Source organism: Nomascus leucogenys, chromosome 22a (assembly GCF_006542625.1).
Source record: "Nomascus leucogenys isolate Asia chromosome 22a, Asia_NLE_v1, whole genome shotgun sequence".
Classification (NCBI taxonomy): domain Eukaryota; kingdom Metazoa; phylum Chordata; class Mammalia; order Primates; family Hylobatidae; genus Nomascus; species Nomascus leucogenys.
In genome coordinates this window covers 58,722,108-58,736,303 of record NC_044402.1, presented here as the reverse complement: position 1 = coordinate 58,736,303, position 14,196 = coordinate 58,722,108, and the positions used below count along the sequence as shown (strand labels likewise).

Sequence of the window (14,196 nt, the reverse complement as noted above, 5' to 3'; positions counted from 1 at the left end):
AGGTGTGAGCTTTTGCACCCGGCCTGAGAGATGTGTTTTGAGAAGTCTTCCCACTTCTCTGTGTTCTAGAAGTTTTTTAGTGGCCTCACTCAAATTGAGAGCTCAGTTACCCCAATTCTTTAGTGATACTAGAAACTTGATTACAGCTGTAGTTGTACTTTTGTGCACAAAACATTTGGGGGGGATCATTTAAGCCCAAGAGTTTGAGACTAGCCTGGACAATATAGTGAGATCCCATCTCTACAAAAAAATTAAAAATATTAGCTGGGCATGACAGAGCATTCCTGTAGTCCTCACTTCTCAGGAGGCTGAGATGAGGAAGACTGCAGTGAGACATGATTGTGCCACTGCACTCAGCCTGGGCAATAAAGTAATCCCTGTCTCTAAAAATAAATCAATTCAATTCAATTCAATTAAGCCCATTTCTCAACCTCTTAAACCCATTTTCCCACTATTGATAAAGACCCTCAGAGATTCTACTTTGGCCTTAAGCTGAAAGCCTAACTCTGCCCAATCCCATCGACCAAGAGAATTTTGTGAAGTTCTACTTCCTGTGGTGGACATTACATAGTGAGTTTCTGTTACGTTTTCTAAATATCATATTTATATTTAAATACACTCTTTCAAGACACACAGCCCCCGCCTCTAAGATTCTAATATACCTGCCAAAGAAGGCATGCCTTTTCCCAGATGCAGGAACACCATTTCACAGAGAAAGAGCACATAGAACACAGTCTATAACTAGTGAACATTTTTCTCCATATCTATTAGGACACCTTTCTTTAGAATTTACCTGTGAGACAGGAAGCAAGGACATGAATATCTTACCAAGTGTTTTCTGGATATCATTCTTGGCTGGAAGTAAAGATCCCCTGGCATCTAAAAGCACTTCAGCCGTTTTCTTCAGTTTCTCTACAGCAACCTGCTGACTTGATATCTGTCCTTGCAGAGCCTGTAGGATTAAACGCTTTTCAATTATACTCAGTAGGACTAAATAATAGATTTCTAATGTGGACAAAATTATTTCTAATAAGATAAAGTAAAATTGGACAGAATAAACTTTTCATTATACCAACTTTCATCATCGACTTACTCCAGAGTTCTTCGAATAAGGCCAGTTATAACGCAGCATTAGCAAAAGCATCTGCCAGTCTGGATAATACAAACTAAGTTTTGAAATAAACCTTTGAGCATATGTTCATAATAATTTCCCTGGTTCCTGATCATACAACCCTCTAACTTTATACCCCTAACCCCTACTTCTAGGCTTTGTACAATGCCCCAACTACTACTAAAACAAACAACAACCAAAAATTTGAGACCACTTCTGACTCCAGGTAAGGAGATAAATAAGCTCGCCCAAATCAGTAGATCCTGACTCGATACTGAGTCATGTTTATTTCTGTTAATTCAATAAAAGTTACTGAACATCTAACAAATTCAAAAAGCCTTGCTACATTTTGTGAATATACAAAAATAAAAACAGACACGAAGCTTACTTTCAGGGATTTTATGGTTTGAGGCAGGAAGTGGTAAGTGCCACAGGTGAGTCTGAAAAAACGCGGCTGGAAGTTAACAGGAAAAAAAAAATGGGAGGGAAATGAGGGCCACCTCAATGGTAGTGACACTGAGACGGCTCCTTAAGAAAGTGTATTTGGGAGAACAACTCCCTGCAGAACAAACAGAAGACACAAAGATGAGGACAGAAGAATCACAGGAGAAGGGGAGAGTCCCATCCAGCTTGACAATGCTTATGGGTGAGTAAATAGAAATAGGCCTGGAAAGGCTTCAAACATCAGGCTAAGGAGTTTACATTTTATCCCATAGCAATGGGGAGTTGTGCAGGGCTTTTGGGGAAGGGGTTGAGATGCTCAGGGCTGTCCTATAGGAAGGCTGAATTTGTAGCACTGCATGGGAAAAGTCCAATGGAAACGAAATAAAGCAGAGATACCAGTTGGGGACAACTTCAGCAGTAACAAAGCAGTGAGGACTACTGAAGGCCGAGGGCTGAAGACAATTCCACCGTTTGGTCTGTTTGGACTGAGAAGGTGGAATTAGTTACAGAGTTGAGAAGAGTCCAAAGGACTTGGTAATAATATGTAAAGCTGTGCTGCCACTATGGTAGCTACCAACTACGTGTAGCTTTTAAAATTTAAATTAATTGAAATTTTAAACAATTAAAAATTCCATTCCTCGGTTACAGTAGCCACATTTCAAGTGCCAAGTAGTCACTGTGGCTAGTGGCTACCAGTTGAACAGAGCAAAATATAAATAAAGTATTTCCAGCTGGTGCGGTGGTTCACTTGTAATCCCAATGCTTTATAGGAGGTCAACTTGGGAGGATCACTTGAGGCCAGGAGTTCAAGATCAGCCTGGGTAATAAAGCGAGACCTTGTCTTTACAAAAAAAGTTTAAAAATTAGCCAGGCATGGTAGTCGGTGCCTGTAGTCTCAATTACTCAGGAGCTGAGGCAGGAAGATTGCATGAGCCCAGGAATTTGAGGCTGCAGTGGGCTATGATCATGCTACTGTGAATTTCAGCCTGGGTGACAGAATGATATTCCCACTTCCTTAAAATAAATAAATAAAAATTTAAAAAAATAAAAAATTTCATCATCACAGAATGTTCTATTAGACAGCACTGCGGGAGAGGGCAGGAACGAAGGACAAGAGGAGACAAGAGTAGAAGTGTCCAAAGATTTTGAGCCTAGGTAATTAGCGGAATTTACTTTTTCTTTCTTTCTTTTTTTTTTTTTTTTTTTTTTTTGGTGAGGGGGACAGCGTCTCACTCTGTTGCCCAGGCTGGAGTACACTGGTACAATCTCGGCTCACTGAAGCCTCGACCTCTCAAGCTCAGGTGATCCTCCCACCTGAGCCTCCCAAGTCACTAAAACCACAGGTGCATGCCACCATGCCCAGCTAATATTTTTGTATTTTTTTGTAGAGCCAGGGTTTTGCCACATTGCCTAGGCTGGTCTCAAACTCCTGGGCTCAAGCAATCCTCCCGCCTCGGCCGTCCAAAGTGCTGGGATTACAGGAATGAGCCAATGCTCCCAGCCAATTAGTGGAATTTATTTAAAACAAAAAAAAAGTGAGAGCAAGCTAAGAGTAAAGGAATGCCTGTTTTGAAATTCGTGATTTCAAAGTGCTTTTGGGACCCTCCTCCAGAAGGAAACAGCAAAACTGGAAATGGAAGAGACTTGGAACCCAAACTGGAAACAGACATAGAGAATTGGAAGTCAAGATACATGATGTGACTCCTAAACAAGAAAGCACAGGAATGCCAGAGAAGGAGATTCCAAAGAATCATGGAGAATATTTATATATAAGTGATGGGGAGAGAAAAAAAAAAGAACACATGTAATTGATGGGGTAGAAATGGGCCCAGAATAACTCTGTCCCCAAAGATTAAAGGAAGAGAGAAGTGGAAAAGGTTAACAGTGTCAATTGCTTCGGAAAGGATAATGTAAACTGAAAGACTAATGAGTCCTTGAATTTAATGAATAGCGGTCCCTGCGTATCTCTGAGTGAACAGTTGTGGCTCAACAATGGGAAGGACGAAAAAAAAGATGGAAGCAGGAGCCATAGATACGTCTTCCAGAAGTTTGACCCTGCATTTCTAACAGCTCTTACAGATTTCTGCAAAAGTGGGCTGCCTGGCCACACAGGCCTATTCCCAGCTTTAATTTATCTTAAGCGACTCACGCTCCTCTTCTACTCCTGCATTTGGATTTCAAAGCCCCCAATGTCCAGTTGTAGATGTGAACTCATCCTTGGCCATGGGCCTAGCTTTCCAACTGCCTCTTGAGTATTTCCATCTGGATGTATGCAGTCACCTCCAACTCAAAAAAGCTGAATCTGAACTTACCATCTCATTCTCTGTACCTACACTTTCTCCTGGGGTGTATCTAACTACCCAAGTAGTCAACCTGAAGTTCCTCCTAGATTCTGTCCTAAGGCTTATTTTCCACATGCAAATCAACCATTTAAATCTTTTTTTTCCACACATGCAAATCAATCAACAATTTTACCTGCTTAATATTTTTTAAAAGTCAACTTTTGCTCCATATTTCTGGATCATTCCAGGATAATCTCTCTCTTGGATTGTTGAAAAAAGAATCCTAACTGTGTTAGATCCTGCCTCCAATCACTTCTATAATATAGCTCCTAATGCGTTCTATCTAAAATATATATATCTGACCACATATCACCCCTGATATAGTTTGGATATTTGTCCCCACCCAAATCTCACATTGAAATGCAATCCTCAATGTTCAAGGTAGAACCTGGTGGGAGATGATTTCTCATGAATGGTTTACCATCATCATCTTGGTGCTGCCCTCGACAGTGAGTGAATTCTAGCAAGATCTGGTCATTTAAAAGTATGTAGCACTTCCCCACCGCCCCACCTCTCTCTCTCTCTCTCTCTCTCCCTCTCTCTCACTTGCTTCTGCTTTTGCCATGTCACATGCCTGCTCCTGCTTTGCCTTGCACCATGAGTAAAAGTTCCCTGAGGCCTCCCCAGAAGCTGAGCGATGTCAGTGCCATGCTTGTACAGCCTGTAGAATCGTGAGCCAACTAAACTTCTTTTCTTTATAAATTACCCAGTCTCAAGTATTTCTTTATAGCAACACAAGAACAGCCAAATATAACCCCGTTAAAATCTCTTAGTAGTCTCCCTTCACAAAAAGGCCAAGACTTGAGCATGCTATAAAATGTCCAATGAAATCTATTCCCTAATTCTACCTTCAATCTCAACTTTGTTTCAGAAATGTCCAGCACAGCTATTTCTTAGCTATTTATTCATGCTGGAACCAATGTCTTAGCAACTCTACATACCAACTTTTTCATGCAACCTACCCGTCATCCTGAACTTGGCTCTTCTTCGCCTTTTAATACTCAGCTGGAAAACCTTCCCTAAGTCTCTCCGCACTCCGAGTTTTAGTAAGTACTCCTTACAGGAACTCCCATAAATACCCTGTGACTCTTATTGGATTTATCTGTGTCTCCTATCAAACTATAGCCTTCTTGAGAACTAAGAAGTCATCCCTTTCGGCTTTCTATTACTAGTGCCTAGATCAGTGCTTGACACATAGCAGGCTCCAAAAAATTTTTTCTGGAATAAATGAGCAACTAAGTAAATAAATGAACATATCAGATGTAAGACCTAAAAAGGTTTTCTTCTATTTCGGCATTATTTATTATCATTATTTAAATGCCTAAAGCTAATGGCAAAAATTTCCTCAACTAATCTTCATAATCCAAGAAACTGAGATGACATACGGGCAGTCAGTGCATATGTCAAAAGGCCCACCAAACCATGACCAACATAGGATGTAGAATACCAGAACCTACAGTTTCAAGATGCCAAAGAATCCTCATCAGAGTGGATCTGTTTGAAAAATTCTCCTAGCAGTTTAATTACGGGAAGTGTAAAAAAAATCCCTCAAGACATGAACTTTTTACCTGTGACCAGACTGAATCTAGACCACAGGGACAGCTTATTCATATAACATGGTTATTTAGGAAATGAAGTAAGTGAAGGGAACCCTCCGAAAATTTTTTTTTAGAATGTGAGTTCAGCAAGGGCAGAGACAGGGTTTTAACATCTTTGTGCCTTCATGAAACTCAGCATACAAATGTTTACTGAATGAATAAATACATCTAAAAGTGATCATCGTTCTATTAGAATATCCAATACCAAAGATGGCCCTGACTACCAGCTTAAAACTGAGAAGTGAATTATAAAAGAAGCATGTCTTCTTCACCTCTTCTTCTCAAAACATCACATGCCTTTACTCTTGACAATTATATTCAAGAGAGTTAATCATTTTTAATTCCTAGCAAGTATCAAGGTCCTAATTTAACAATAATAGTTTATAGTGCTATTTTGGAAAAAAACTGTTAATTATGGTATTCAAATGGGTACCTTATATTGTTTTGAATGGATTTCAAGGAAATTAAGACATGAAAGAAGGATCTGTGACAAGAGAATACCTGTTGGGACGAGAAGACAGCGAAGTCCATACACTTCCAGGCATTTGTACAATTCATAAAAGTTTCCTGACTTAACACCACCCCAGAGATCAGTGCAAGTCTGGAAGGCTGACACTGTCAGTCAGTGCAATCCCCATTGCTGGTTCCACACCCAGGCCTTGAGACTGGTCCCAAAATCCAGTTTTCTGCACCTCTTATGGGGCTAAAATCTTGTTTTATCCACTAATTTCCCTGGAAGGGGATCTTGAGGAGTGTTATTATAGCCTAGTAGTATCAGACTGTTGACAACACAGTTAACAGTTCTTTGAATAATAATGCTAATAACAATATGCTATTGGCCAAAAATATTTCAAATGAAATGAACAAATTGAGTGCCCCAAAAATTACATTTATGATTCATCAGAATATAAGGAGAAGACAGTATGTTACATGTAGAAAGACTGATTTTTTTGTAGTAGTCTCATGGGTTTATATTATTGTTAAAAGTAATTGTAAAATGTTAGTAAACATGAAAGAAATGGAGACCACCTAATCCTCATAAAAATTTATCCTTGATACATTCTGAAATCTTCTGAAACAAAAATATGTGCATTATCAGCAACAACTTTAATTGTATATTTAATTTTTAAAATTACACTGTGACTTAATTAGAATTCATTCTCCTTTGAGATCTCTTTCTTTTTCACATTTCTTTAACTGTTTTAGGACTGTAAGAGTCTTCTGCAGCAATTACTAAATAGGTTTTTCCATTTTAAAATTTATCCATGTATCTGTTTAATTAAAAAACCATCACATTCTTTGGGTTTTATTCTTTTTCTGCTCTAGTAATATAAAAATTACTTTTATATGGAATATAATCTGTTTACTAATATAGATCTAACTTAAAATGTGTTATTTCTATTTTATGCATTTTCTATACTTAAAATAACTTCCTAATTAAATGTAATATATGCAATCAACAATTATTTTAAATGATATGTATTTCCTACTAAAATAATGACCTTAATGTCACAGTATCTCCTCTACCCCCACCACCTATCTTGTCCTTGAATATACAATACATTGGGAACTAAAAACTTAATTAAGATAGATTTCTTCTTGTACCTGTGGAAAGGAGAAAGAAAAAAAAAAACAGGACTGAAAATGCACATTGGAAAAAAGGAAGCAACCCTGAAGAGGCTGCATGGATCTGTGGATGCTGACCTGGTCCACAACCTCTCCCTAGTGTCCAGTGAAGGGCTAGATAAACTCTTCAGCCCGGGAAAGAAGCAGTGCCCTCTACCCTCTTGACCTCCCAGCTTGACCTCCTTCCCTGCTCTCATCCTATGCTTCCCACCCCTTCACAGGCCTTCTCTCTGCCTGACATTAACCTGCCACATTTCACCCGGGTATAACTTAGCTTTCCAGAGTTGTCAATCTCAGGCAATACCTAACTTTAAGCTTGCCCATCAGGGTACCTGTTTCCCGTGTTAACAGCACAGTTTTTTGACTCTGTAAATAATATGCAATTAACTTCTGAAAGACAGTTGTCTCACTGGCAATCCTGTGTTTATTTTCTAGCGATAGCAGTAATAACCTACTATTATTAACCTGTGAAATGGAATCATATAATAGATTTATGAAATGAAACTTTTAAACTCAAAATTACTGGTCACATTAGTTCTCATCCTTTACTTTAGAATTTTAAAATAAGTTTTACATTATAAAAATAGATTAAAAACTCTCCACCACTGCATGACTGAGAATCCCACTGTTATGCAGTTTTGACACCAAGCCTGTATTTCTGAAAGAGCAGGTAGACTTTTTGAGAACTGTACTGAGTAATTATTCAAGTTTGTATCTCTATGAATCATGAAGATATTCAGTAAAAACCCTAATCCTGGTCCTTAGAACCGCTGAATATGATGGTAGCATCCCTTCTTCCCTTCCAACTGTCCATTCCTTAACAAATATTTATTGAGTACCAACTTTGGGCCAGGTAATATTCTAGGTGCTGTGAATACAGCAATGAATAAAGTGGACAAAAACACCTGTTCTTGTGGAGCTTAATTCTAATGGAGGAAAAGACAGTGAACAAGATAAGTATAAAGATAAATAAGTGGCCAGGAAAATACTGAGTTTTGTTTGGGGATGGAGGGGCAGGTCACAAGCCATAACAGCAATGTCAAACCTGTTAAAAAAACATCAGGAAGGCTGGGTGCGGTGGCTCACACCTGTAATCTCGGCACTTTGGGAGGGTGGGGCAGGTGGATCACCTGAGGTCAGGAGTTCAAGACCAGCCTGGCCAACATGGCGAAACCCCGTCTCAAATATAAAAATTAGCGCCTGCAGTCCCAGCTGGTGGCGGGTGCCTGTAGTCCCAGCTACTTGGGAGGCTGAGGCAGGAGAATCACTTGAATCCAGGAGGCGGCAGTTGCAGTGAGCCGAGATCACACTGCTGCACTCCAGCCTACGCGATGGAGTGAGACTCCATCTCAAAAAAAAAAAAAAATTTTTTGGAAAAAAAAAGAATGTACTGTGGAAAAATAGAGTCAAAACTACCTCTGGAGGCAGAAGTATACTTTTCACATCATTTGTTCCCCTCTCTTAGCCGAAACTATCACAAAAGTGTGAGAAATTGGAAGCCTTTCTGGAAATTTGATCTTTCTCTCGCTTTTTACCTTGGTCTCTTCTAATTGCCTTTGAAGATTTTTGGGGTCCACCGCAATAGGTTCAGATAAGTGTTTGCTCGCTGTGGCCTCACAGGCCTGGAGTCCAGCAAGAAGTCCACATGAAGCATCTTCATAGTGTTGATATTTATCCACCAGATCTTTAAGATTATTTCCAAGAACATTGCACTAACAATCAAAAGAGAAAAGGGGTAGGAGATTAAAACCCACTATTTTCATATGCATCAAATAATCTTAGGACCTATAAAATATGTAACTTGGAAAAAAAACAGACTTCCACCGAAGTTAATAAAAACTCTGTAGGGCTAAAACTGTCTCCTTTATATGAAGAGGTACCCTGTAAGAAGCCAAAAAGTAACCATAAAATAGAGAGTTCCGGATTTATACCAATTCAAACACATATTTACAAGAGCTGAGTCTTAATAGAATAAAAGATAAAGACATCAATCATCAGAGGAAGGAGATTTTGATACACCATGTATATAGATATGGATTTGATGGAAGGGTTTTAAAGGTGCTTAATAAATGTCTCTATGTTGCAAAAGTTAATTAACAAAAGGAAGACAAAGAGTCTATATTAGAATGGAGCAAAGTCCAAGAGCCAGTGATGATCTTTAAATCATTTATGCAACTTGGCAAGTCTGTTCAGATTATATTACAAACCAGTAAATATTTTCTTAGATTTTTTTTCAAAAAAAAACCTTTTACTTGACCACAGAAGTAAAACAAGCAAAACGGTCTTTTATTCATTAAGTATTAAAATAACATACTGATCAAATATACAAGACAAACACCTGCAGTGTTTGTGAAGAGGATAATCTGAGATGAAACCAGTTCCCAAGCTTGAGAGGCTGCAAGCATCTGTTTTTGCTTAGAGTCAATGCACAACCGCCATCTTGTGGTCACATTGGATATTAGAGCATTTGAGAGCTGGGACTTCTGGAAATCATGCTCTCAAAACTAAAGTAATCTTAAGTTTCTCATCTTTAAATACATTGTTCAGAAGTAAAGCAGGTGAATAAGATAGAGAGAAGGCTGCGCACGTTGGCTCACGCCTGTAATCCCAGCACTTTGGGAAGCTGAGGTGAGCGGATCACGAGGTCAGGAGATCGAGACCATCCTGGCTAACACGGTGAAACCCCATGTCTACTAAAAATAGAAAAAAAATTAGCCAGGTATGGGGGTACATGCCTGTAGTCCCAGCTAGTCGGGAGGCTGAGGAAGGAGAATTGCTTGAACCTGGGAGGCAGAGGTTGCAGTGAGCCGAGATCATGCCACTGCACTCCAGCCTGGGCGACAGAGTGAGACTCCTTCTCAAAAAAACAAACAAACAAACAAAAAAATAGAAGTAGGCTAAAGCTACCTTGTCTTCCTGTTTTGGGTTTTAGGTTTCTTGCCTCTTGTTCCAAAACTATAATTGAAAACTATAATTGCAGATTTACTTTTCCCTTAAAAAATCAAAATAACATTACCTTAGAGTAGAGAGACCTGAACCGATCAGTAGCATGATCCAACTTGCGCTGCACTTCTCTGTGGGTTGCAGAAGTATCAACCTTGCCACCGTCTCTCTTGCTGCAAGATTTGGCAGCTTCCAACACTCTGTTTCCAGAAATTGTAATGTATCTCAGGTCACCCTTGTGAGAAATAACGTCTTCTGAGAAACTCTTCTGCCTCTTCAATTTGGTCATTAAACCATTGACGTCATCTGCACCTGCCTCCAGGTTTTCAAGTTCTTGTTCTGACTGCTGTAGCCAGTGCTCAAACTCGGTATAGTCAGCATCAAACTTTTCTAATTCTTCCTGCAGTGAGTGAGTTAACTTCATTTTCTTCTCTGACTCAGCCAGTGCAGTTTCATAATGTGCTTTCAGTTCCTTCATGTTCTTTTGCAGTTTCTCTTTTTCTTCAGGAGAAAGATACTGACCCTGTTTCTCAAGCAACACTTGTGCAGACTGAGTGGCTATGATGACTGCTTGGTGCTGAGAGATGATCTTCTCGTGTTGGGCCTATGTGAAAACAAATTGATCGTAATCTTCAAGCAGTAACAGGGTTACACCTGTAGGGAGCTCCTTGCCGCCTCAAGACTGACAGGTTTCAATGATCTACAGGGCTACAACTTGCTTCTCATTCCCCTTTTCAAGCTATACCATACTCCCTTTTATTGGTGAATTTCAGAATAACAAGGCATTTTGAGCATGCTAATCTCATTTTAAAGAAAATTTCCAATCTTCTCTATGTACTTAATCAGGTAGGACAGACACCATTTTTCAGAAGTTTGGAAAAGCCAATTTCTATTCCAATTCTAAAATAAGTGTCTATAATCTGATCTCATTTTATTCTCTGCTTTCTCACAACTACCCAAAAAAGAATGTCTTTACCTAATTTTTGGGCAAACAAGTACAATATTTTTTATTACAAAATGATCCTGGAAAAACTTTTAAATAGGGAAAAAGAATCTGTAACTTTAAGCTTTAAAAAGGTTTCAAAAATAACTAAGCAAGAACACTGTACATTCAGAGAAGCCCAATGGACATTAGAGAAGTAGATATAATAAATAAAAGAGAATCCTGGAGCTACTCAGCTTCACTGGGCCTCAGTTTCCTGCATGTGAAAAATGGAGACAATAACTCCTGCACATCACAGGTTGCTGTTAAGGAGTACATGAGATCACATATGTAGAGCACTTCCTGCAGAGCTGGGCATGTGCCAGAAATTCAAATCCACTCTGAAGGCAGGAAGGCAGGGCGCCCAGGCAGGTGTGCTGCAGGCAAGTCGCAGGTATACAGAGCTACTGATCCCCTGTCTTCAGGGAAGCAGGGAGGCATCAGGCAGGTGAAGTCCCTTTCCCTCCAGCCATAAGCATCTTCTTCCATTCACCCCAATTTGCCATACAAGTGTGGCAAAAAGGATACTAATCCTTCTGGGCAATTTCCCACATTTCTTGTAACAGCTTCCATGGAGCCAAATGACTCACTCCCATTACCTCAGAACCCCTTTTATTACCTCCAGATTCTTTGCTGCTCCCACCCTTACCTCCATCCCCACCCTGGTAAACACTTTAGGAGCTTTTTCTCCTGTTGTTCTTTGTCTAGTTACAGCTCTTTCATCAGATATCTGCTTGGCTAATTGCACCCATCTCCACTGAGTCCTGTTTAAATGCTGAAAACTGGTCCCCCACCCCACACTCAACCACTCTTACCTAACTCCTTTTCTCCCTTAGTACTCACTGCCTTCTAACCTGCCATATAACTTATTGTCTGCTGTAACATTCTCACTAACTAGTGTGCAAGGGGGGTGCAGGGAATTTATTTTGCTCACTGTGGAATCCCAAGTACTGAAAACAGTGCTGGCACACAGGAGCTGAGTGAGAATAACTCTATGCTGTGAAAAGGACTACCTCAGAAGCACTGCTATGGGGCAGCCGTTCACTTGAAAGTCTGATCCCAATTAGTCAGCTCAGAACTGGCTCATTAATTAACACTGGTATCCTCATTGTCTATAACAGTGCCCACCTAGTGGGCACATAGTAAGTATTTTTAACTAACTTCTTTCCCATAGACTTGTGTTTTTGGTATTTGAAATACATTCATATGCTACCCCCCCGCCCGAAGGGCTTTGCACAAAATAGGATGGACAGACACATGCAACACCATATAAATGATCAGATCCACCCCCTTCCTCTTACAGATAAGGACTCTTAAGCTGAAGGAGGAGAATGGCTTGGCCCAGGACATACGGGACAACTACTGAAAGCTAGAAGTTCCTGGCTCAGGTGCTTTGGCCCTCTCTCCATGCTACCAGATTAGGACATTCATTCATTCATTCATTCATTCATTCATTTATTTATTTTGAGACGGAGTCTCGCTCTGTCACCAGGCCAGAGTGCAGTGGCACGATCTTGGCTCATTGCAACCTCCGTTTCCTGGGTTCCAGCGATTCTCCTGCCTCAGCCTCCCGAGTAGCTGGGATTACAGGCACGCACCACCACACCCAGCTAATTTTTGTATTTTTAGTAGAGACAGGGCTTCACCATGTTGGCCAGGATGGTCTTGATCTCCTGACCTTGTGATCCACCCGACTCAGCCTCCCAAAGTGCTAGGATTACAGGCATGAGCCATCAAGCCTGGCCCAGATTAGGATTTTCTAAAGCACAGATTCCCATATTCTTTGAGGTAAAATGATCAGATGGGAAATGCCACACTGTGCCTAAAACCAAGGGCTTTCCTGTGTGATATCTTTATGTTTAAGTCTACCCACCAGTATTTCTCACTACTTTGGTCAACTTACTAACCTTTCCTGACTTCTTTGTAACTGACTCATAATGTTCCTTTAGGAATTCACTAGATTTTTCATTTTAAGAGACTTTATTTTTCATAATAAGGTCCTATAATAGCCCGTTAAAATTGTGAGCAGTAAATACTCCCATTCTTCTTCTGGTTTAATTTGTATTTTCTATAAGAACCTCACAGGGAGTATCCTATTCCAAAGATTCCAAATATGAAGAGTAGGAAGAAAATAGATACACCTGCAAAAGTTTCTGAGGTCCAGAAACCGTCTGTCAAAAGGCAAATATTGAAATAAAATGATTGACACTTTAAAAGTGGTTCTACAGAAGTCGCCTTTGCTCCTATAGTAGCATTAATGTTAGCTTTAATTTATGTCATGGAGTAAATTGGTAGAAGGGCTTTTATATCTCTTCTCAACAATAGCCTTAACTGAATAGATGAGCTGAGCTCAGAAAGAACTTAAGTGAGCTCAACTTAGGCTGGACACAGTGGCTCATGCCTGTAATCTCACCACTTTGGGAGGACATGGGTGGAATGCTTGAGCCCAGGACTTCGAGAGCAGCCTGGGTAACATAGAGAGATGTCGTCACTACAAAATTACAAAAATTAGCCAGGCATGGCAGCACAGACCTGTAGTCCCAGCTACTCAGGAGGCTGAGGTGAGAGGATCAATTGGGCCAGGGAGTTTGAGGCTGCAGTGACCCATGCTGGTTTCATTGCACTCTAACCTGGGCGACAGGGTGATACCTTGTCTCAAAAAAAAAAAAAAGATTGTTCTCTTAGAACACAGATTCAGATTTAGCAGAGTGAACATATGGCCTAGTTTTAAGTCCAAATTCCAGCCCTTTCTAGATATGTATAAAGCTACTTTAATACTGTCAGTTACAGTTTCCTCATCTGTAAGATGAAAATAAAAACCCCAAAGAGTAATTGGGAAGACGAAATGAGTTAAAATGGAAAGAATTTAGAAGAGTGCCCACTTTAATTGTTCTATAAATGTTAACTATTATTATTAAATCTTTATAATAATTCTACTTCACTTACATGGAGAATGCCAACTCTACAATTTATTTCTCATTATTTTTTGACTTGCTTAGAACTCTCATAATAATTTATATCTGACATGATGAACACAGAAAAAAACCTCTTTTGTCAGTAAGGTTTGAAAAGAACTCATGTGCTAGGTTATTTCTCTCTTTACCGACCTGGAAATAGAATTGAACAATATCATATGTTTACAACAACACA

General features: G+C 39.7%; 1 protein-coding gene across 24 annotated transcripts in view; it reads right to left on the bottom strand.

Annotated features, from left to right (window-relative positions):
• The window catches only part of DST (dystonin), a 492,147-nt gene that overhangs the window by 119,946 nt on the left and 358,005 nt on the right, over nucleotides 1-14,196 (bottom strand). For all 24 annotated transcript variants that reach the window (XM_030802620.1, XM_030802603.1, XM_030802607.1 and 21 more), the window contains 3 exons: nucleotides 10,138-10,668; nucleotides 8,657-8,833; nucleotides 829-952 (listed from right to left, as the gene is read on the bottom strand). In XM_030802620.1, coding sequence (XP_030658480.1) covers nucleotides 829-952; nucleotides 8,657-8,833; nucleotides 10,138-10,668 — 832 coding nt within the window. The remainder of the gene's footprint in view (nucleotides 1-828; nucleotides 953-8,656; nucleotides 8,834-10,137; nucleotides 10,669-14,196) is intronic.